Here is a 23852-nt window from a genome sequence, read left to right as displayed (position 1 = left end):
TAGCTCTCCACTGCCTCCCGACACTACAAACAAGCCATCTTGACCTCCAAAGCATGCATCTATAATGAATGAATCTCTAAAGCCACCTCCAGTTCCCGCAAACTCTTTGCCATACACGAGGAACTTGAATCCCCCACCATCCCTCCTGTCCCCATCAAAAAAAGATGATGCATGGTGTGACAGCATCCAAGATACCCTCAGGAAAAGTGTCACTCTTGCAAGCAAAAATCGGAGCCAAACTGGTATCTGTATCAGCCCCACCCCCTCTACTCGCTCCCACACAAGACCCCACCGCCATCCCCCACTTCCAGTTTCAACCCGTCACTGCCTCTACCCTCGCCAACATCATTAATCGCCTCAAGCCCTCTTTCTGCAAGGGAGAAGCTTTCCCGGCCTTGTTGATCAAAGACTGCACAGAACCCCTTCTCCCTCTCATAGCCGCCATCATTAAAACCTCCTTTGCTTCCTGCATGGTCCCATCCTTCCTCAAAAAAACCTGGATTGCCCGGTGCCAAAACTCTCGACCCAGCAACTCCTACCAATTACCGAGCCATCACAACCGTGCCCTTCCTCCTAAAAATCATGTACAGTCGACTATCTACAGATCCAAGCCCATCTCGAACACTTTCACATCCTAGGATTAAGCCAATCCGGCTTCTGCCCCAAACATGGGACGGAAACAGCCTTCCTCGACCCTAAGAATCAGCTGGACGTCTCCAATGATCAGGGTCACTCGCTCTCCCCCTACTGCTTCACCTCTTGGCTGTCTTTGACCTTGTAGATCATGACATCCTCTGCCATGCTCTCTCCTCACCTGCCCACTTCTCCAAAGATTCCTACAAATGGATGTTTGCCTGGGAGACTGCCGTCACTCCCTCACCGACCACTTCCAGCGTCTCACAAGGCTCCTGCGTCTCCCCCACATTATACAACGTGCATATGAAATCCCTTTTTGACCTCCTTGATGCTCTGGGCATCTCGAACATCATCTACGCTGACGACACGCAGATCCTCAACCCCCTCACGGGCGACCACCCTACAGACACCCTCCGAATCAATGCCATCTATAAAACCATCCAGTCCTGGATGGCTGCTCTTAATTTATGCCTCTATGATGAGAAAACCAAGCTCTTCCTCATTGGACTCTCAGGCCACCCTGCTAAACCTCAAGAGGCATACAAAAACTTCACCATCGCAGCCACATAATACCTGTTGCTTCTGTCAAAACCATAGGTGTGGAACTGGACTCCTCACTTTGCATGGAGCGACAGATCAACCACATTGCTGCCTCCTCAGGATATGCCACAACTCCTGAATGCAAGCAAACCATTCCTCACCTCCCAGAACCGCCTCTAAATCGCCCGTGCACTAATAGCATTCAAACAGGATTACTGCAATACCCTATTTTGTGGTACTTCAGAAAAGAACCTGCATAAACTCTAAAAAATCCAAAACAATGCCCTCTGTGCTGCACTGGACATCAGCCAACACACCCATATCCCGGAAGCAAGAAAATCTGCTCACTGGTTACCGGTCAAGGACGGAATCAAGTTCAAGGTTCTCTCCATCACCCACCAATGCCTCACCAACAACACCCCTTTAGCCTGTCCGAATAAAAATAAACCAACACTGCAACATGACCGGTAAGATCAGTTTACCTGCATCGACTCGTACCACCCAGATTCAACAGAAAGAAAGCAGGTGGGGCTAGCTTTCTAGGCTGTGTCCCCACGCTCTGGAAGGACCCACAACCACCCCCCCACCCCCACATCCATCATGCATGGTGAACTTACTTTCCTACCAGTCTTCTAGGAAAAAACCTAAAACCCATGTCTTCAACTGACAGACTCTTAGCACCGTCTCCTGTCTGCAATTAGCGCCTAGATGCCCATGTGCTTTGAACGCTCCCATCAAATGTATTATAAATAAATGTATCAGAAATAAATTCTATATTCAAGATTTAACATTTTATAATTCATAAAACCAGCTCAACGCGTTTCGGGTATTGCCTGTGTCAGGAGCAAATTTCAATATTCAGAATCTACAGTGCTTCAGATATCTATGGAATAAGTGAGAGGCCAATCAATGTCATCTGTTTCACAAGTGCCCAAAAGTAGCCAGTATTATACAGTTCTCCTCATGTGGCATTCTGCTCCTATTCACCTGGATCTCTCTGCTAGTGGTTAAGTCCTCAAGATAATATCTTGGGCCCGATCGTGGGGCTAAACACCCAATTCAAGTCCACCCCACTCGTCCAACCCATCCTTCCATCCCTTCCCACCCCTCTACACCTACCTGCCAAGCCCCTTCCCCACACCCTTGCTACCTTTTCACCAGAACTCTTCTGTCCTCCCCATTACTCCCACATTTTTGCTTTGTGTGGCTGGATTGGCACTCTCCCTCCCCTCTCCCCCCTTGCCTGTGGCTGCATTGGCTCTCTGCTCTCCATCCTTCACTTTGTCTGGATCAATTCTCCCCATCCTCTGGGTGAATGGATCTGATCTCCCCGCCCTTGCGCCCTCTTTTTCTGTTTAGGCTCAGGTATCCCTGCATGAGACTGGTGCATTTCAAGTCATACCTTCAATGGTGTCCTTCATCCCTATGGCTTGATCTGTTACCCCTAAACGCTCCCATCCGGTGTTAGTTTCTGTTTCAATCCTCCCTGCTGCTGGTCCTGCTGCTCTGCAACACAATACCCACTACCACTACCCCTTTCTTGCCTCTGCATCTTGTTCTCATCCTTATGGACGTCTCATATTGGATACTTCTGCATATCCCCCTCTTGTGCCTGGTCCCCCTCTTCATACAAATTGGCCAATCATCTTCCCCACACCAGTCAACTCATGCCTAGATTGCCACATCTCCAGTTTTTCCCCTCTTTCCTCTTGACTGGTTTCTGGCAACCCACATTTTTGTTCTTGGTTAGTCTCTGCACTCTACCTGTATGCCCTTATACTTCACCAATTAGTCCTTTTCTTTCATTTCCCTCACCACATATTTTCTTCAACATACCTTCACCCAACCCTACAGATAAAGGGGTGTATCAGCCACTTTTACTCCTTAGAAATATGCAAATGCTCCCAAAAAATAGTTGGGGAGTAAAAATAATCCCAACAAGGAACAGACACGTTAGGACCTTGTGCCCCTGCTTCCACCCAAACAGCTCAATGGATTTGTTTGGACCAGTAGTGCATGTAGTACCAAGAGGAAGAAATTACTATTACTCCGTGATCGGAAGAAGTAAACATGAAAGAATTACCGAAGGCACCAATCCTATACCAAAAAAGACGTGTAAACAGCAATCTGAGTATGGATACATCTGCTCCACAAAATGAAGCAACAAATGAACATCCTTATGTGGAACCAACTATTGTGATACAACCGACTAAACAAACAAGTACTCCTGAACCTAAAGTGATTGATCTGACAACACAAGAATCACTAAGTGTGGCAAGAGGTAATCTGGAGCCAGACACAGAAAACACATTGTCAACAATGAAAAGCAGCAACAACCTAGAAGTCAGCTGCAGGAGTTATGCACAAGCCTCTCCTTTAAGGATGTTCTTGCTCTATCTACTAGAGTAGAAAATTGAGCCAACACAGAAAACCAAATACCTTCCTCATCTTCAAATGATAAATCTGAAATAATTGATGAACAAGCACCAAATCTGGCACCCGAAAACCCGACGACTGATCCTCCTGAATAGATCCTGGTTGATATTTTCAATGCAATTTAACAGCCTGCAAGATTGAAGCGTGCAAATATAGCACAAATCAAAGACCAAAAATCAAACTATGAAAAACATAACACCACCAATAGCTCAAGAAAGTTTCTACGAAATCTTAAAACAGTGAACTTCACAATAAATAAAGGCGAAGACAAAACATCAGAAAAGGTAAAGGAATCCCATATTGGAATGAAAGAACATAAAAAACATGAAAGATGTAAAAATATAACTACCCATATGGACAATTCAAATGACTTAATGGAGCTATCGATATGAGGATGCAGATGAAAGCGAAGAAAAGAGTAAGGAGGACATCATAGTCGGCAATCAGCCGAAACCTCATGACAATCCTTCTCTGGAGTCCATGCAGGAAGACCAAGGAAAAACAAAGGAAACGGACTGCGTCTTGACCACATTGGAAGGTCAGGATAAAACAGAAGCTCGTGTATGCGTGATGGTGCCAGCAATGAATGCAAAAAAAGAAAGATGATAAACGAAGCCAGTCCTGTGTTTAGAACAATGGAGGAAAAACGGAAACATCTCGCTTGCAAAGAGCCGTATAACATTGGCCAGCCTGAGAGAGCTAGAGGAACAATAAGTCCATATACGCACAAGAATGTTGTGACTCAAACCAGAGCTGCCGCAGTCAATCAAAGCGCCTCAAAGAATAACTCCAATGGTCCAGCGTGGATCCCTGCCTGTCAAAGAGCTGAAATTGAACACTTATAAAAATAATAGCCGGCAAATTGGTAAACAGGAACTGGAACGAAAACCTCAATTTAAATATTGCCTTGGTTTAGAACGGACATTTCCAGGAAAAGACGGTCTGATACTGAACCGTACAAATGTCCTACAACTGTTTCACTACGTTCCCGCGTTAAGGACAATTGAATCTGGAGATATTAAACGTGTCGAATTCTTTAAAGAACCTGAAGACGACAAAGTAAAGCTCCATCTTGATTCTAGGATAGTATGTGACATCCTTCTAGACACAACAGCAGTCCTACTCTCGCTAGGATTTGACATCTTTTAAGTGAACAAGAAGGAAGACCTAAATGGCAGCAGAGCAAAAAACTCAAACATAAATTTGCCATCTCCGATAAGAGAAAAACAAAGGGAGATGATCAATGAGAAGATGGTAAGAACGCATACCATAACTGACAATTCAATACTAAGTGAAATTGTATATAACGAAGAAGTAGCAATGTAAGTAGAGAGAACAATTTCAAATCACATTTGCATGTAATAAAAATAACCAAAGAAAGGATATTAATACAGGATCCTCACTGCCTGAGAATGATGACAAGCGAAAAAACTGGAACTGGATCCCGGTTGCGTTGACAAAACCCAATAGAAAAAATGAACGCCAGGCAGTTCCAGCTAAATCAACCATCAGCTGTGGATCCTGGAACACACGAGGATACAAACATCTCTTCCAACAGGAGTGGATGAAAGGACTTGACCTTATGTCTCCAGGAAACCTGGATGATCGATCCTCCTATTTCTGACGCATATGACATCTGCTTCAATCCAGCCATTAAAAATGAGAAAGGAAGACCGATGGCTGGCTTAATCACGCTGGTTAAGAAAGATCTAGGATACAAGATAATTGAATCTATAAGTGTAAATGCGTACATATAAGTGATCCATATGTCCAAACAAGATCAAGAACAAAGGATTATAGATTCAATGCATCTTATTAACATCTACTGGCAACATAAAATAATGAAACCAACGTGCTTTATCGACATAACACAACTGCTAGGTGAAATCAATGAGCAAGTAGATTCATCTAACACCATACTCTGTGGTGACCTAAACATCAAGTGCATAGAAAACAACCCATCAGCGTACATGAGCGATTCTACCACAGCCAAGCAATGGTGTATAGAGATGGAAGCACGAAAGATGCATATGCTAAATGGAAACACGCCAGGGGATATACCAGCTAACATAACCTGGAGTAGAGACAATCAGAAATCCATTTTAGACTACTTTTTTGTATCTGAGACTTTGCACTGGAGAATAAAGACCATGCAAATCCATGAAAAGCAAGAAAGCGATCACAACTTTTTGGAAATAAGTCTAATATAACTTCAGAATCCCGAGCTTACTGGAAACATGAGGTCATCACTGATTCCACAAGACTACACCTGAAGCTTGAGAATTACGATGTTAAAGACATTACAGCAATGTATAAGTATGAAAAAGATGTACTGGAATATGATCATATTCTCTCTCAATTTAAGGAAAAAAAATCATGGCCTTAAAAGATCAGGCTTTGCACCAAAACATATATTTGATTTAGAAATTCTAAAACAAAAATGCAAAATGAGATCTCAAATACGAGCCATACAAATAACGAATACTCCAAAAAAACAAAGTAAAAAAAAAAAACACATCCTGCAAACGTACAAAAATTGGTTAAAATCCCATAAGTCGATCGTGAAGCAACGCGATGCTGAAATGTTATCAAAGCTCGCTAAAACGAACACTCGAGACTTCTGGAGTGTCATTAACCAACATGGTACCTCGCAACAAGCAATTATGACAAATGCAGTAAAAGAAAAAGACTGGATATCTCATTATACCACCGCATACAGTGCAAAAGACCTAAAATTCGCACCTGTATCATTGTGGGATTTAACCTTTGATCATGACGAAATTCTAACAATCATTAAAAAGCTAAATCTCTCAAGAGCTCCGGGCCCAGATGGGCTGAGCAATTACATCCTAAAACAGAATCCCGATGAATGGGCCAGCTTCTGTCATGTACTCTTTAATAATTGCGACCTCATGCTTTACCCCAAAGTCCTGGAAAAGTGCTATTGTAGTCCCCATATTCAAAAAGGGAGATGTAAGCAATCCGAAGGACTACCGTCCAATTGCACTTTTAGATGTCTTGGGAAAGGTAAATGCAACAAAGCTAACACGTAAATTAAATCAATGGATCCACACTACAAACCAACTGGACCCAAGACAGACCGGAATCGTGAAAGGAGTCGGATGTGCCCTGAATTTGCTAATTGTAAACGTTCTAAAAATGGAAATGATGAGAGCGGGCAAAAAAATATACATTGCTGTCATAGATTTTGCTCATGCTTTTGATAGCATTCCTCGAGAAAATGTATGGACCAAATTACATGCTTGGAACTGTCCCATAAGTCTCCTATTGGCAATACGAGAACTGCACACTGAAACTAATATACAGATTAGACATGACATAGCTGGTAAACTGTTGGATGCTATACCTACCCATTGTGGAGTCCAGCAGGGGTTCCCTTTGGCATCAATAATCTTCAATCTATTTCTTTCTGACATAGATGATACTTTTGATCAGATTCAGTCATTTCCACCAAAAATAAATGGTCAGCAAATAAGCCGTCTTCTCTATGCTGATGATTTAATTCTATTAGATCTTACTCCAATAGGCCTGCAAAGAAAATTAAATGCCCTAGAGAGATATGTTAAAACTAATGGACTTACTATCAACACGACAAAATCTGAAATTCTCATGCTAGAAAATCTTAGAGGTAGAAACAAAGGCAGACTAAGTAAATTCCTCTGGTCATTAGAAAAGACGTTCCTTCAAAACACACCATCAACAAGATATTTAGGAATGATCATCAATTCAAGCGTCAATGACGCACCTTGGGTTGCTAGTGTTAAATCTAAATGTCAGCAATTGATAAATCAAGCATGTATTATCCATAAAAAATATGGACAATATTCACTCCTCCCAGTCTTTTTGTTTTATAAACAAAAAGCAGTACCAGCACTCATATATGGAGCGGCATGTGCATTTGGTGCCCCATGTCAGCTGTGGAATTTTCTTGAAAATATCTTTTGGACTAAGGTGCTACACTTACCTCAAGGAACTCCAACGGCGTGCATAGATATGAACTTGGTTTAATATCAATTCACGCCAGAACCTGTTGGAACACGTTAAATCTTTATTTGAAAATAACTAACATAAATACTCCTATCCAATTTGAGATTTTAAAAAATATTGAAAACTCCAAGGAACAAAATGTGCTAACAGCGTGGGTAGAGAGTTGCAAGATGATCTTGAAGAATCTTGACACCGATATTGAAACCTTACACACTGACTCAAACTTGGTGAAAAAATACCTATGGAGAAGTGACTGCATCGTAACAGAAGAGAAAAGAACTCACAAATTGATGGAAAATGTACCACACTAAAAACGAGCATACAACGAAATTCCAAACTACCTAAAACGATTTCCAGAGGCTTGGCGACGAGATTTGTACTTTAAATTCAAACTGAACCTATTTAAAACACGAGCGAAAAAGCTTATTGCAGAAAAATAAAAACATGACAAAGATCTGTAGATTCTGTGGACTATGTGAGGAGACTTTAAAACATCTTACTCTGTTATGTACAGCCCTCAAAGGAACGAACAAGCTGTCTCAGACTTGATCACAAAAAGTCCCTTTTTAAATGATGATGATTGGTGGCAAATTTTGTTTGAGACAGAAAGAAAACGAACTGTTGCCCTTACCTTCTTTATAGATATTTTAGAAATGAAATTAAATAACTTAGAAAAGGAAATTGCATAAGTAAACGGCCTAAAAAACTGTTGAGCGAAAATGTAACAATCTGATGAATGGAAATGTTTATGTTGATTGGATTTGATGATGTAATCACATTTTTAAGGTTTGTAATAAACCATATAAAATAAAACAATTAAAAATAAGTAAACATGAATCTATTAATGTACATGATTAACTAGGTGCAAAGAAATTATTTTTACAGTAACATTTATGTTTTCGTCTTTGTTTGCTTATAAAATACTCCAATTGGAAAATGGACTCTAAGTTTTACTCCCCAAAAATACTTTTACGCCCAACTTTAAAAAAATAGGGAGTAAAATACTCCCACTTCTAAATCTTATCTGGAGCACTGCCTTCACCACCAGATGCCTTGTTTAATTCTAGTTCCCCACAACATACATTGTTGTTCTTAGTTCTGAAACCACAGGACCCATGTCCTTCCAACTTCACCCCATGTCCTCTTTAGCCACAGCTGTCTTGTTGCTCTTGATTCTCCTTTTCCTCAAAAGTGTTGTTTTCAGATATTTAATGGCGATTTTGTGGACCGAGGCTCTTTTTCGGTGGAGGTGATATTAACCCTGTTTGGATTTAAGCTACTGTATCCATCTCACTTCCATTTACTCCGAGGTAAGTGTGGTACATCTTCACAACTGGCTTGTGTATGCCCTTGAGGGTGAGCAAAGGTGTAGGAGCAGCATGAAGTCTTGCCATTGTGGGCCTCTGCAGTAGCCTTGTAGACTGACACCTTATTTCTCTGATGTGGCGTTACACCTTGGTGGACATGCACAAAAGCCTGTAGCTGCACGGTAGGCTTGTCTGAGTTGGAGCTGTGACTAATATTCAAATGGTTTCAAGCCTTTATTTAGATGACTATGAAAGCCAACACCAGTCAAAAACCGAACTTCAACTGAAGGCTCTAGGTTGTTACTTGGCATGCATTTGCTTCTAATTTCGATTTTGGAACATTTTTATAGTTTTTACATTTGAGCCCCCTCTTACCCTCTTGAACTTGGGCTAATCGTTCGAAAATTGAGACATTCAATTTGAAAGATTTCGTTGAAGTATGCATCATCTGTGAAATGATCCCAAAAGGTCGCCTTTGCCAAGAGATCGTAAAGGGACAGCAATGGGTGTAAAGTGGTGGAATGAAGAAATCCTGCCTGAAGGGTGTACGATAATTCAGTCATCTGTGCAACGTTTTTTTGAGTCATTGGGATTGTAATGTTGAAATTATTGCGACACAGAATTTCGAAACTGTTCCCATTTATGTAGCCTAGTAAAGTGATGCAGTTCCAAAGAGATTTATTGCCAACTACCTTTTTTTTTTGTTGCTGGGCTTCTGAAAAGTCTTTGTGGACTGCATCTCATCTCCTCCTCACCTGCCCTCTTTTGTCCAATCATGGATCAGTTTGTTTGCATGAGCCCTATTGTATCTGGACAGCCCCACCCTGTTTGACATCTTGCTAGCCTGCCCGCATTTCTTTTGTCTCACTCTTTCTTATTGTACTCGCCCAATGCAACTGCATAGTAATCTTGCCCCAGTTCCTTTGCCATTTGTATGATTAGTTTTGATATGGCTGAGCTATTAAGTAGTTCCCACAGCCCATGTTTAGGGCCTAGTATTACCTTGCCAAATCTAGGCCGATTGGCAAGACATCACCTGTCCATGGCTCATCTAGGGTTAGTTGTTGACTAACCAAGATTTGTTATTTGGAGAGGAGTCCGATAGTCTAGGATACAGTATCACTTTGTGAATAAAATAATGTCCAACAGAAGTATATGAAAATATGCTTTGTATTTCCTAAATGGTGAGTGCTGGCACAGGTTTAAAGTAATTTGTCTCGAGACCCCAGAGGATTAAGAACTGAGGTGTGTAGAGGTGGACTTCCTCTTATGCTGTTTAAAATGGCTGATCACTTTACAAATAACGAGAGCACTGTAGTCTGGTGGTGCCTCCAGTGATCACCCGAAATGCATTTTAATGATAGTGTATATGCTGCATGTGCTAAGCAAATATGCCATGCTATTGACAAAATGACTACTGTTCTGCAAGTGCTATATACCCATCTGGTGGTTCTGGGAGATTTCAAGTTGAAATTCAACCTACCCAGACCCCCAGTCCTTAATCTGTTTGCTGACAGTCTGTCAGATCTTGAACTTTATCAGCATGTGAAAAGCCCTACACATAAACTAGGCAACATGCTGGATCTGACTTTTGCTAAAGAATCACTCCTGACTATTCAGTCAGTTGAACCTACACTGTGGTCGAACCACTTTTTGGTCTCCTGTATACTGGAAGCTGTGGGTAAACATACTAAGATCTCAGTGGGTAAATTCTGGCAGCGCTCATGGCATGCTGTTGACACTCGAAGCCTGGTTAGTTCGATCCGTGCCTAGTGTAGTTCAGCTACAATGCTTTGTTATCCCTTTTCTCTTGCACATTTTTAGAGGCTGCAAATGTGACCGCTCCTTTACGACTGGTTCAGCCTCGCAGGCTGCCATCAGAGTCGTGGTTTACGGAGCTCCTAAAGGACACCCGGGTCAAACTGAGACAGGCTGAATGTAAATGGTGGAGAGCATATGATCCTGCTAAAAAAATACAATATAAAGCCTGCTCTGTAGCCTACTCTGCTGCCATTAAAGCGGTGAAAACATTATACCACACTACCAAAATGGAGTCCTCATTATGTCAGCCCAGGACTCCCAATGTTACTCCAACCCGGGAGCTATGTGATGCTGTCGCAATATTTTATTATGAAGATTGATACTATTAGACAAAACATCTGAGTTACTGCAGCCTCACCGGCATCAAACAACTACCCACCCTGTGACTTTTTTTCACCCTGTAAAGAAGAGCTGGGCAGCCTTTCCCAGGTTCTCTGAAGAGACAGTATTAGCGGCTATTCAACATTTTTCATCCTGCTCCCCTTCTGATGCCATCCCTTTACAGATTATGAAGGAGATCTCCCCGGACCTCCTTTCAGATATCACAGCGGCCATTAACGACTCATGTCTGTCTGTGTTGGTTCCACAAGAATTGAAGGCGGCTAGGGTGATTCCCCCTTCTGAAGAAGCCATCATTGGACCCCACTTTTCTATCTAATTTCCGTCCTATCTCACTTCTTCCTCTATCAAAACTTCTTGAGTCACTGCTGTCACCCCTGTTCTCTACATTTCTGGAATCTTCCCATCTTCTGGATCCTGCTCAGTCTGAGTTTCTACCTGGTAGGGGCACTGAGTATACTGGTTGTTGTCCAGGATGACATGGCCAGGCTGGTGGATGCAGGTGGAGTGGGGGCCCTGATCCTGTTAGATCTATCAGCAGCATTTGACGCGGTCAACCACTCCATTCTGCTGTACCGTCTTGCCCTGCTGGGCATATCGGCCCAAGTACTGGCCTGTTTCACTTAATTACAGGCGGATCGTACACACACCCTCTCTATGCCCCCCTTCTCTCTGCTCCTTGTCACCTCAGTTGTGGAGTGCCGCAAGGCTCCTCCACGTCTCCAATCTCATTTAACATCTATATTTGGGCCCTTGTATGTTTGATCCGCTCCTACAGCATCTGATACTACTCGTACACTGACGATACTCGGATCCTGATCCGATTAGATCTCGATTAGGCTGAGGTATCGTGCCTGCAGGAGTGTCTGTCAGCCGTGGGAGAGTGGATGAACTGCAATTGGCTCAAATTGAACGAAGACAAAACTGAGGTGATGGTGGTGGGATGTTCTCCTGACCCCACATTCTGGGTGTCCTCCTTTTGGCCCTCATCACTGCGGTATGTCAAGCTGGCCACTTCCAGCAAAAAAACTTAAAGAAGGTGCTTCTCATGATTCCTACTCCATTGCGTCCTCCAGTGGTGGCAGCCATGGTGATCTCAGCTAAACTACTGCAACGCCCTGTATCTGGCACAACCGAAAGGCCTGATTCAGTGGTTGCAACAATTGCAGACTCTAGCTGCACGCGTGGCAACTGGCACACCCTATCGAGCGCATCTCTCCTGTGCTTCGAGCCCTCCATTGGCTCCCGGTGACCCAGCGGATCGACTTTAAAGCACTGTGTATAGTGTACCGGGCCCTCCATGATCAGGGCGCTGAATACCTCCAAGCTAACTTTTCCCGCTACCTTCCTAGCCGTAACCTACGCTCCGCCTTGGCTGGTGGTTCCGATCTATAAACTGGTACGGGCTGGGGGTTGTGCGTTCTCCGTAGCCGCTGCAGTTCTATGGAACAACCTCCCGCTAGTCATTAAGAAAACATCTAATTATGTAGCCTTTCGAAAAGCCGTTAAAACATACTTATTCTAGGCAGAGTTGCACATGTGCTTGACTGCAGCCTCCCTCAGCGCCAAGATACCCATGGGTGACCGTGCGGTCTAGAAATAATACTGACATAACATAACAATAGGGGGTTTAGTAGTGGTTAAACCACCTATGCAGCCCCACATTACTATTGAACGAGCAGTGATTTGAATAATAAATGGAAATAGGCACAACCTGACAGGTATACCTCTTTCACCTCTTTTTGTAGCGTAGGCCATATCTTCAGGAGTTGGGTGAGCTCATAACATCAGTAACCCAAACCGCTTTACTACAATGGTTCCAACAGAAGGTCCAATCAAGGTTCTATAAAAATATAGGAACTTCAATAAAACAATCAAAGCAACAAAGTAAATAAAAACACTACAAACCCATCTGTGTAAATGAAACTGAGAATGCAGAACTTGGTCTGAAAGGATGCTTTGGGTTGAACAGCAGGGGTGTTGAGGCAACAGACTTTGAACAATGTCAGTAGTTAAAGGATGCGTCTTTGTAGAATAAAGGTATAGAAGTGGGTTTAGGTCACTTTGGTTCCAAAATATTGTCTTGTCTTTGGGCTCATCAGTGTTGAACCAGGCCTCTAAGAGCTTCCTAGGGCATTGATTCAGCTTTGGGTGGGTAAGCTAGTTGACTGCTTCCAACAGGCAGTGCAGTTCAAGAAGCAATGGGACAGCTTGGCGATTTCTGAGTAGGTCACAATTGGTTCAATGCAGGAATCTGGCCGCAGAGCTGTTGCATGATTTCTGCGTTGCTCGGAGGCCCAGTCCTGGGCCTTCAGGGACAAGGCAAGTCCTTCACAGATTGGGCATTTGAAACCTAGAAATACGACAAGACAAGATGCTTAATGTTCAGCAGTTGTATTAGGGACTGTGTGCAGGTGTGGGCCAAATTAAATATAAATAGGATCTTCTCCAATGAAATGACAAAATAAAGGGTTGCCTCCTTCCACAAAATGTCTCTTGGTACTGCTTTCCCAGTGTCCGGATGAATGGTCAAACTTTTGAGTCTTAGCCATCACTGTTCCAACGTCCCAGAGGAGTTGCCTCACTCCTTCTTCCAATATGTAGCAAACCCTTCTTCTGCTCCTCTGAGCCTAGGTGCTGGCTTTCCGGGGTCCTGCACCCAAAGACTAAACCAATCTTTAGTGGTCTGCAGGACCCTTGAAAGGGGCAGTGTAGAGTTTCCTAGAGATTGTGTTGGGTTCTTCAAGGAGAGGGGCAAATCCCTACTATCCTTGATTCCTAATTCTGGTCTTCCCACCCGCTGTCTGAACTGTCAATCGTCTGCCCAACCTGCACTTGAATCTACTCCCCCGTTAGACCTGCCCAGGGCCTGGCCCTCCAGAACCTCCTACTTTGAATGGATTGTGTCCTTCCACGCATTTTTTCTTATGATATTTCCAATATCCAGTTTAGCTGCTTAGGAATTTATTTTTCAGCAGAGGGCGCTACGATGCCTGTCAACTCGATGTCCCTCAGTGGCCTCCATCTCGATGTCGACGTATATAGCTGATGTACATCTCATTTCTCCAAACTGCTCTTTCTCTGAATAGTACATCGCCCACCGTTTAACTGCCCTATCCTACTAGAACTGCTGAGTACTGTCCCTAGCCCCACTAGGATACTGTACTATGATGGCTTCCGTATGTTTGACGCGGCTAGATGATGCTTGTGCTGTGCCGACTGTTATGTGATGTTACACTGAACTATTGCCATATAGGCCTGTACCACCCTCTCAGAATTCTTGTCGCTTCCCGATTATATTACCTGAACCTAGCAACATCAAAATTACTTAGCTACTCCCCGCCACCTCTCATAACAATCGCACTCCTTAGCACGACTATCATAATTGCACTGCCCACCGCCAGCACTATGTATGCCTTCAGGTTTGTGCTGCTAAAATTACTGTACACCTCACTGACGATTAGACCAGAGGTGCATGCACCAATCCCAAACTGCGACCACCTTAGGGCAGCTAGGACACCCAGATCCTCATACCCTTCTTGGGCGAGTATGACCAGGACCTGGCTTTGATGAACAAAATATACCTCATCGCCCAGGCCTGGATGGCCGCACACGGCCTTTGCCGGAATGATGACTAGACCGAGCTTCTAATACTCGGCTCCACATCCAACCTCAACAAACTAGCCTCAAACTACATCACCTTCAATATTGATGGCAAAGCCATTAAAGTGAGAAAAGAAGTAAAAACCTTAGGTTTTTAGCTCCACTCTGCCTTCACACTTAACAAGTTGGCGCCATGGCATCTTCCACATCTAACATACATCCTACACATCTAAGGTGATTAGAGCATGTAAGCCATTACAGTTGAAAGAAAGCTGCACAACCTTAGCGAGAGCACTTATCCTATCCAAGCTGGATTATTTTAATGCTCTGTAACTGGGGTCAAACAAATACATCAAGAATCTCCAAATCCTGCAAAACAGCGCTCTTAGAGCAGCTCATGGCATACCAAGGAGAGAACACATTTCACGTCCGAGGAGACAAATTATGCTTTAAACCCTATCTCCAACGCATAAATTACTCAATCATGCAGCCCCGATCTACCTCTCTGAGAAAATCACTAAATAATCCACTACACGCCCCACCAGAACTATCCATTCAGCACGCTTAGTTGTGCCTAGATTTAAGCTAAAAAAGGCAGGGGGAACCAGTTTCCCTGTCATGGCAGCTCAAGCATGGAACGCCCTACCCTCCCGCCCCCACTGAGAGCCGACCAACCTTTCTACATGTTCAGGCGCAACGCCATAAAATGGCTTGTCACCAATGACACCAACTATCAGCCCTAATCTTATACATACTATGACATTGACTATTCCCACCGCTCTGACTACACCCAGTATCTCTCGCCGACCACTAAGTAATTTGCTTACTCTTGTACATATGTATAAACACTCCTTATGTGTGCTTGCTTTGCATCATTTACTGTACAGCTTGTTTCATTCTATCTATTTTTATCCATTGCATCTATTGTAACTAAGCCTAAAGTATACTTGTAAATCACTGTGCAAAAGGCTCCCGGATACCCCCGGGTTGGGTGCGCCAGACTTATAAACATATGGCGCACATTATCAGTTGGCTGTTTTTCCGCGCTTTGGATATGGTACGATTTGTTACTTCGTGAAAATCTTCGAAAATGGCTTTGTCATCCGCGTCTTCTACTCCGAAGTCGGGTTTCAAAAAATGCAAAGATGTCCATTACTGACCCCCACAGAATATGCTTGTGGTGTCTGGGATCCGCTCATGCTTCATCCGAGTGTGAGGTTTGCCTGTCCATGACGTCGAAAGCCCTGAGAGAGCGCAGAGGGAAACATGCGGCAGGTAGGACCGATAAGTCCCCATTGACTGTCGAAAAGACAGACATCGGACAAGTCGAGCACGGTTATTCCTCGCCGTGCAAAAAGTAAACTATCCCGATCATGAAGTGGTTCCCACCATTAGTCATCGTCAAGACACTCGAAGAAACAGTGCCGTAGATCGCCATCTTTGACGTCTTAGAGTTCCTCTCTGGAACGGGTCGTATGTCCAAATAAAATAGCCTCCCCAGCTGATTGGGAAGAGTTAAGACTCCAAATGATGAAAGTATTTAAGAATGCGGCCTTGAGCCCCTCGAGTACTGTCAAAAGCCATGCTCCGGTCGAAAAACCCGATGAGCATAAAACCTGTGCGCTTTCGGGCCCGGCAGGAAAAACTCCTCGAGCATTCGAAAGATCCCTCGAGTCAAGGAAAAGTCCCTTGGAGGAATGAGTCATCAGCGCCAAAAGCCCATCAAGTCATCGACGCATCGGGCTTCGTTCTCCTCGATGCTGCAGACGTCTGTCGTTGATGCAGGCATCGAAGCAGACGACGGTATCGACAATTTTGGCACCTTTGTCGACGAATATCATGACGCCATCGGGTATCATTGAGAAAACCTATACCCCTTTACATAGGACTGACTTTTTCAAGCCTCTTTCCTCTATTTATGAGGACGCAGAGCCATCATCAGATGAATCAAGACCTTTTGGCCTCCAATATGGTACGCAATCACTCCCTGAGGTCTTCATTTCAGAAGAATCCAGAATAAAAGACCTTCAAGAGTGCCAGTGGTTTGGTCACCTCCCCAGAGTTAGTTTGGCAGATCAGATCCATCTGAATATGCAGAGGTAACATATATTTGATGTCGAGGGTTGTTGAGTACATGCGATGGACTAGACCAACCCCAGTTTTTGAACAAGATGACCTGACTGACATTCTGGACAGGGGATCTTAGGAAGACCCAATTGTTCCATTTCGTGCAGCTTTACAATAGCGCGTAATTACCAATTGGGAGTCGCCTGAATTGAATTTGGTGGGCCAACAAGAAACTGACTTCCAAATACAGGGTGTCAATCAGTGATCCCTATTATTTGTCAAAACACCCAACTCCGGAGAGTCTGGTGGTACAGGTTGCCACCTCAACCACTAGACAAAATGCCTACCCTAGTATCCCCTCCTGATGGGGATGATGATGATGCTCTAGCCAAAAAAGGGGTTTTTGGCTGGAAGTATGGCCCTTAAGTCAGCAAATACAACGTGCCCGTTGGCTAGGTTCACTCATACCCTTTGGGAATGTATATCCATGGCGGCTGACCATATCCCCAAAGGAGAAGAACAAGACAGGTTTTTGAATATAGTCAAGGATGGAAAGGACGCTGTGCGAGTCCCTCCAGACTGGTCTCGACTCCGCTGACCGTATCGGCAGAGCAATATCGGCTAGTATAGTTATGCGCAGGTTTGCCTGGTTAAGAGCCAGAATTTGCTCCAGATGTACAATCCAGACTGCTTTACATGCCCTTTGACGGCACACGTGTTCGATAGCAAGGCTGATGAAAGTCTGGCGAAACTGCAAACTTCAAAGACAGCAGCCATATCCCTTGGTGCTGCGATTAGACAACCTCCAAATCGCCACACGGTTGCGCCCTGGACGGGTAGATTTTTTCGTCACTCTTCCACATTTGGAAGAGGCAGAGGACAGTCAGTTCAAAGAGGCCAAAGAAAATTCCCAATTGGTGGACGGGGAAGAGGTACTAAGACCACCTCAGCAGCGGCTACTTTGCCATCAGCCACTGCGTCAGCCGCCCCAAAACCTCCTGAGGGCTTAGTTCACAAGACTGCAGTGGGAGGCAGACTTTCACAGCATCTGAAAGAATGGCAGGTTATTAATTCAGATGCTTGGGCATTGGATACAGTTGGCCAGGTTTACTGCCTCCCCTTTCTAAAGTCATCCACAGAGGAGATCTGCTCTTTCAAAGTTCCAGATCTGCTCCTTATGCAGGAAATATTAATCTGCTAGAGAAAGATGCTATAGAACCAGTACCTGTAGCAGACTGGAACAAGGGTTGGAACTCCGTGTACTTTCAAATTCCAAAAAAAGGACAGAAGATCGAGACCCATCTTGGATTTAAGAGACTTGAACAAGTTCCTCATGAAGGACAAGTTCAAGATGGTTACCTTTTCGCAGATCTTTCAGGCCCTCCAGCTTGAGGGCAGCATCATTGGACCTTCAGGATGCTTACTTTCATGTGCCAATCCATTACAAGCACAGACAGTACCGAAGGCTCACGGTTGGCGGTTCTCATTATCAGTTTAGAGTTCTGCCATTTGGGCTGACCTCTGCTTAGCGGGTTTTCACCAAGTTAATGGTGGTGGTGGCAGCGAGTCTCAGGAGAGGAGTGATTCACGTCTACCCCTACCTGGACGATTGGCTGATCAGGGCCAGTTCCCCCGAACAGGCCTTGGAACATCTCCTCTCCACCTGTCACTCCCTTCAGACTTGGCTTCTCCCTCAACTTCAAGAAGTCTCACATGATACCATCTCAAATGCTCCCATTCATTGGAGCTGTCCTGGATGCATCCCTGGGGAAAGCCTCGCCACCAGAGGTGAGGGCTCAAGACATTCTGCAGATGGTCACCAAATTCCAGAGTGCCCAGCATCTCTGAGCCTTCGACTTTTTGAGGTTGCTTGGCCTCATGGCATCCTGCATTGTTCTGGTGCCAGAGGCTCGCCTGAGAATGAGATCTCTCCAGTGGGCCCTCAGGACTCACTGGTCCCAATTCTCAGGAAGGATGTCGGACCTCCATATCCCCACAGGACCTTCGGTAGTGGCCCTGTCAGGAGAACATTCTGAAAGGAGAATCTTTTTGGCAACCATGGACAATGATGACAGTAGTGACGGACGCCTCACTCGAGGGGTGGGGAGCCCACGCCAACGATCTGTCAGTCAGCGGTCGCTGGTCTCCATCGGAGTCCAAACTACACATGGAGCTGAGGGCAATCAGACTAGCGCTGAAGGCCTTTCTGCCCTGTGTACGGGGAAAGAACGTACTGATAATGACGGACAACACAGTGGCCATGTACTGCCTCAACAAAAGAGGTCTAGTGTCACGACCAGTGTGCAGAGAGGCAATGCAGCTCTGGTACTGGGCATTCCGAGAAGGGACCTCCCTATCGGCAGTTCACCTAGCCTGAGTGGAGAATACGGCTGCAGATGCTCTGAGCGGGCAGAGCAGTCTCCCACAAGTGGGAACTAGCTCAGGAAGTCCTTCAAGAGATTTTCACCCTTTGGGAAACACCAAGTGGATTTGTTTGCGACCAGTGTCAACCGTAAGTGCGAACTGTTCTACTCCAGGGATTTTCCCCCAAGAGGAGCTCTAGGAGACGCTTTCATGGTGGACTGGGAATTTCCACTCCTGTACGCATTTCCTCCAGTCCCCGTCATTCCTCAAGTCATCAGGAGGTTGAGAAAGTTCAGGAAATCCATGTTCCTAATCGCTCTGGATTGGGCCAGGAGGACATGGTACCCAGATGTTCTGGACAGGTTCATCTGCCCTCCAATACGTCTTCCAGAAAGAGAGGACCTTCTCTTGCGAGAGGGTTGGGTTCTCCATCCAGAGGTCAAGACACTTAGCCTTCACGCATGGTCTCTGAAAGGCTGAGATGCAATGAATGGGACCTCCCGGACGACGTAATGGAGATTCTGCTTTCAGCTAGGCCAGCAACTAATTCTTTGTACCGCTGCCGTAGGAATAAATTCTGCAGCTGGTGTAGAGATAAGAATTTCGATCCATTTACATGTAATACTCCTATGGCGTTATCCTTTTTGTTCCACCTTGCTGATCTGGGGCTCCAGATTGGTACTATTAAAGGATATCTTGCGGCACTTTCTGTATTTAAGCGCACTTCGGGGGAGGTATCTTACTTCAAAATCCCTCTAATAATACAATTCATAAAATGATTGACAAATGTTTTCCCTCCGATCCCTTTTCAAGTCCCGGTTTGGGATCTCAACTCGGTGTTGAAATGTATGATGTGTGCTCCTTTCGAGCCCTGTACACTCCTGCCCTTTGAGGCTAACGTTTAAAACCATCGTCTTAGTGGCCATTACATTTGCTCAAAGGGTGAGTGAACTTCAGGCTTTATCCTGCGAGCCTCCATATGCTATTTCCTATAAGGAGAAGGTGATCCTTAAGGTGAAACCCACTTTTTTACCCATGATTGTTTCTGAATTCCATCTGACTCTAATAAAATAACAGAGATGGATAATACTGGCAACATCTGAATGCTCTGGACTGGCAGGAAAATATCCTCCAGAAGGTCTTCAGGCTCATTCGACCAGGTGCATGGCAACTTCCTCTGCATTACAGAGGGGAGTACCAATTAAAGAAATGTGTGCGGCTGCCACATGGTCGTCCGTACATACTTTCACCAAACATTAAAGTTTGGATTCTTCTTCAGGCCTGGAAGGCTTATTTGGTGCACACAGACCCATGAATACTACTAAATTGTCCTCCAGAAATGCTAGAATTGACTTTGGGAGTCTATCGTAAAACGAGGAATACGTGGAAGGACACAGTCCATTTGAAGAACAAGTTACTTAGCCCTGGTAATGTTCCTTTGACTGGATGTTCCTCCCTCGTATTCCTTATTGACCCACCCAACCTACTCAGCAGTAGAATTTCCTTTGCTGTTGCAGTTTGCGCTCACTCAGGAGGAGTAACTGTCAGGTATGGGATAGATCCTACATTCGTAAAAACGGAACTGTAGCCAATGGACACTGCATGCGCTATATATACACCTTCGGTGTCGTCGACATCGAGTCGAAAGGCATCGACGTGCAGCGCCTCTGCTGAAACTTTTTTTCCGAAGCAGCTAAGCTGGATATTGGAAATATCATAAGATAAGGAATACGTGGGATGAACATCGAGTCAAAAGAACGTTACCGGGGTTCAGTAAATTGTTCTTCTGCTTGACTAACCTGCTTATGGCTCCTTGCCTCTCTTCTCAATATCTTAATAAAATCCTGATCTGGTCTCTTGCCTTCTTATTTCTCTTCCAGTACTCGTCAACCCCTGGATGATTATTTTCACGCCTCATCTGCAGATGTCCTCAGTCCTCTCACACTTGCCTACTCTCTCCTCTTGTTGATTTTTTCACTGTCTCCTTACTACCAACTTGGCCTGTTGCTGCCGCCACCTTCCTCGCAGTCCCTCCCCACTTTGGGGTTCTGCTCCTTCTCACTCCTCATTCTAGAGCTTGCTCACTCGATCTTCTCATTCCCCACTCTGGGGCTCTTCTTACTCTCAAACCCCACTGTAGTGTTTGCATAGTCTGTGCTCCACCTTCTCAACGTGTGTACTACTGCTTTCTACTCCACTACTGGTTTTACTTCCCATTTCCTCTCCACTTTACTTCTCCTCTCTTTCTGGTCTTCTGTAGAGATCACCACCCCCTCTCGCCTGCTGACACTTCAGCTGCCCTCTGCAGCACCTCTCTTCTGCAGCAATCTTCCCTCTCCAGCATTCTCCAAATAGGAGCCACCTGCTAATTTCAGCCACCTCACTGAACTGTACTGCTTGGCTTATACAGCAACATTCCATCCTCCCTCTGATTGGAATTGGGTCTGATGGTCTGCAGCTGTGAGCCTAAAAGGTGTGAGTGTTGGCATTGGCTGGGCTCTATCCCTTTCAGATAGTCAGATTGAGGCTAAGAGGGCTGGGCTGACTCTATAAGAACCCTGGTGGACATTTTGAAATACTGTGTGCATGGAGAAACTGAACAGGCTACTTGTGTGGAGGATATCGGGCTCTGCTGCTACTGGGAAGGCAAGTGTGTTAGGGGGTTTCTATCAGTGTGTAGGTTTCCCCCAGTATCTCCCTGTCTTTGAAGGGAGAATTTAATGTCCCTGATCTGTTCTGAGTTTTCTGGTTGGGTGAGAAGGGCATTGTGGGAGAGATCCATCTGAGGGTGGGTTTGCTGCATAACCTCAATGTTCTTGACCAATGACAGGTTTTTTGGTGTCTTCCTGTCTTGAGTGACAGGCGTGGTTTGCTCTCTGCCTATCCCCAAATTCCACTTCCGGTCCGGGTTTTTTCTGAGGGGCATTGTGGGAAATGTATTTTTGCATTACTGGTTTGTCTAGGCATCCAGCACCCTGAGTCTCCTGGCTCATGACCACAAGACAAAGGCCCAGGCATGGGACGTTGTCACAAATTTCACTCCATGAAGTTGTCTGGCACCTATAGCAGGTACTTCACTTCCAGTGAGCAGGATCCTTGTTTCTGTACACATCGAGCAGAGCCTCACTTGATCTATCCGTGTCTCCCCCACTGTTCCCTGAGGATAGCTAGGGCCAAAGCACTCCCTGGCCTTGGAAGCTTCTGTCTTCACCTCTATGGCAGAGGACTTTGAGACTGTATTCCCAACTGCGTTCCAGATTAAATACTACTTTCAGAGTTAAAAGATGAATCAAAGGAGGAGAGGAATTCCTCTTTATAAAGGCAGAATATCACAGGGGATTTGTCCTGAGCAATCCTGCTATAGGGGGCCCCATCCAGGCAGGTGTAACAAGTTCCCTTTGCAATCTTACATCCTAGCCAGAGTGCCTTGTCCTGAAGAAAATGAGGGTGTGCGGATAGGAAGTAGTAGAACAAAAACAAAGATGGCAGAACCCTTCTCTAAACTCACCTCTCCCTTTTGGCTACTCCATCTCGGCTCCTTTTATCATGCCTGCTGACTTCAAAGGGACTCCAGTGGTCAGGACCCTGGTGCGAGTCTGGCTTTGTCAGTTCCTGTGCCATGAAGGCAAGTTTTTCCCTTCGGTCACAGGGATCAAAGGGGCTGCATCCTGGTCATTGTTTCACATGGCAGCTGTGAAGAGAGTTCGACCAGACACCCGTATACATCTGTCCCGTCATAGCTGGGGTCTGCTCACAGAGCTGACATTAGTGATGTTAAACCTCTGTGGCTGTAGAAGTGTGATGTTAATAGTCACCCTGCCATAACCAGGTATGGCTTATTTTTTAAGTTTTACGTGTCATCAGATTGACTAGGGCATACAAATATTTAAATTTTGAATCTGAGGTGAAGATTAAAAATATTACTTCTGCCTGCAGAACTTTGTATTGCAGCAGCTGTCGAGAATGCACATGTGACCTTTGCATCTCCCTTATGCCAAAGCAATCCTGGGGCTGAGGGTGTGTGGACAATCTCAGCGAAGACACATGTTTGAACTATAATCGTGGCATGGAGCATTTATAAAAGGGGGCTCAGATTAGCAGCCCCTTTTCAGAAACCAAATTTACCTGCATCATTTTATGTTAATAAAAGGCTGGGGCTTTCACACTCTTACAGATGGCAATGTGCCACATAGGGGTGTCAAACTGCGCAATCTTCTTTGTTGTGGACTCTCCTCAGACATACTCAAATGGCTACTATGGTTTATTTTTGTCTGCATTTTCTTTCCGAACTACTTGGATGCAGCAGATGCCTAGATCTCATTTGAATGCTCAATCCGAGATGTGTCTGCCCCTACCATAAGGGACAGTCAGAGGATTTCATTTATTTATTTGTATTGCGCCGGTAGCTCTCAAGCTTCGGGGCGCAGAGACAAGAACACGATGGACAGGCGGAGAGCAAGAAACATGACAAAGGACAAAAAATAATAAAGGCATGAGGGGGGGGTTAGATTATATGTTTTATATTTATATTATGTTTTATATTTATATAGAAGTGTTGTCGCACAAAGTAACATAGATGAACTGCTCCATGAAGGTTCTCATTCCTACTCTGCTGAAAGCCCAACCCCTCTCCTATCCCACATGCTGCCTTTAAAAGCCGCCATTCAAGATGTTACCACTGGCCCACAGTGGTCACACAATGCAGTTTCCTGCCTCTTTACCGAGTTATTT

General features: G+C 44.8%; 1 protein-coding gene across 1 annotated transcript in view; it reads left to right on the top strand.

Annotated features, from left to right (window-relative positions):
- The window catches only part of PPP5C (protein phosphatase 5 catalytic subunit), a 951041-nt gene that overhangs the window by 492182 nt on the left and 435007 nt on the right, over positions 1 to 23852 (top strand). Inside the window, exon 7 of the mRNA XM_069644590.1 lies at positions 8825 to 8930. Coding sequence (XP_069500691.1) covers positions 8825 to 8930 — 106 coding nt within the window. The remainder of the gene's footprint in view (positions 1 to 8824; positions 8931 to 23852) is intronic.

This window comes from Ambystoma mexicanum, chromosome 2p (genome assembly GCF_040938575.1).
Source record: "Ambystoma mexicanum isolate Mex_15411 chromosome 2p, UKY_AmexF1_1, whole genome shotgun sequence".
In the NCBI taxonomy this organism is placed as follows: Eukaryota; Metazoa; Chordata; class Amphibia; order Caudata; family Ambystomatidae; genus Ambystoma; species Ambystoma mexicanum.
This window is presented reverse-complemented; position numbering and strand designations above follow the sequence as displayed.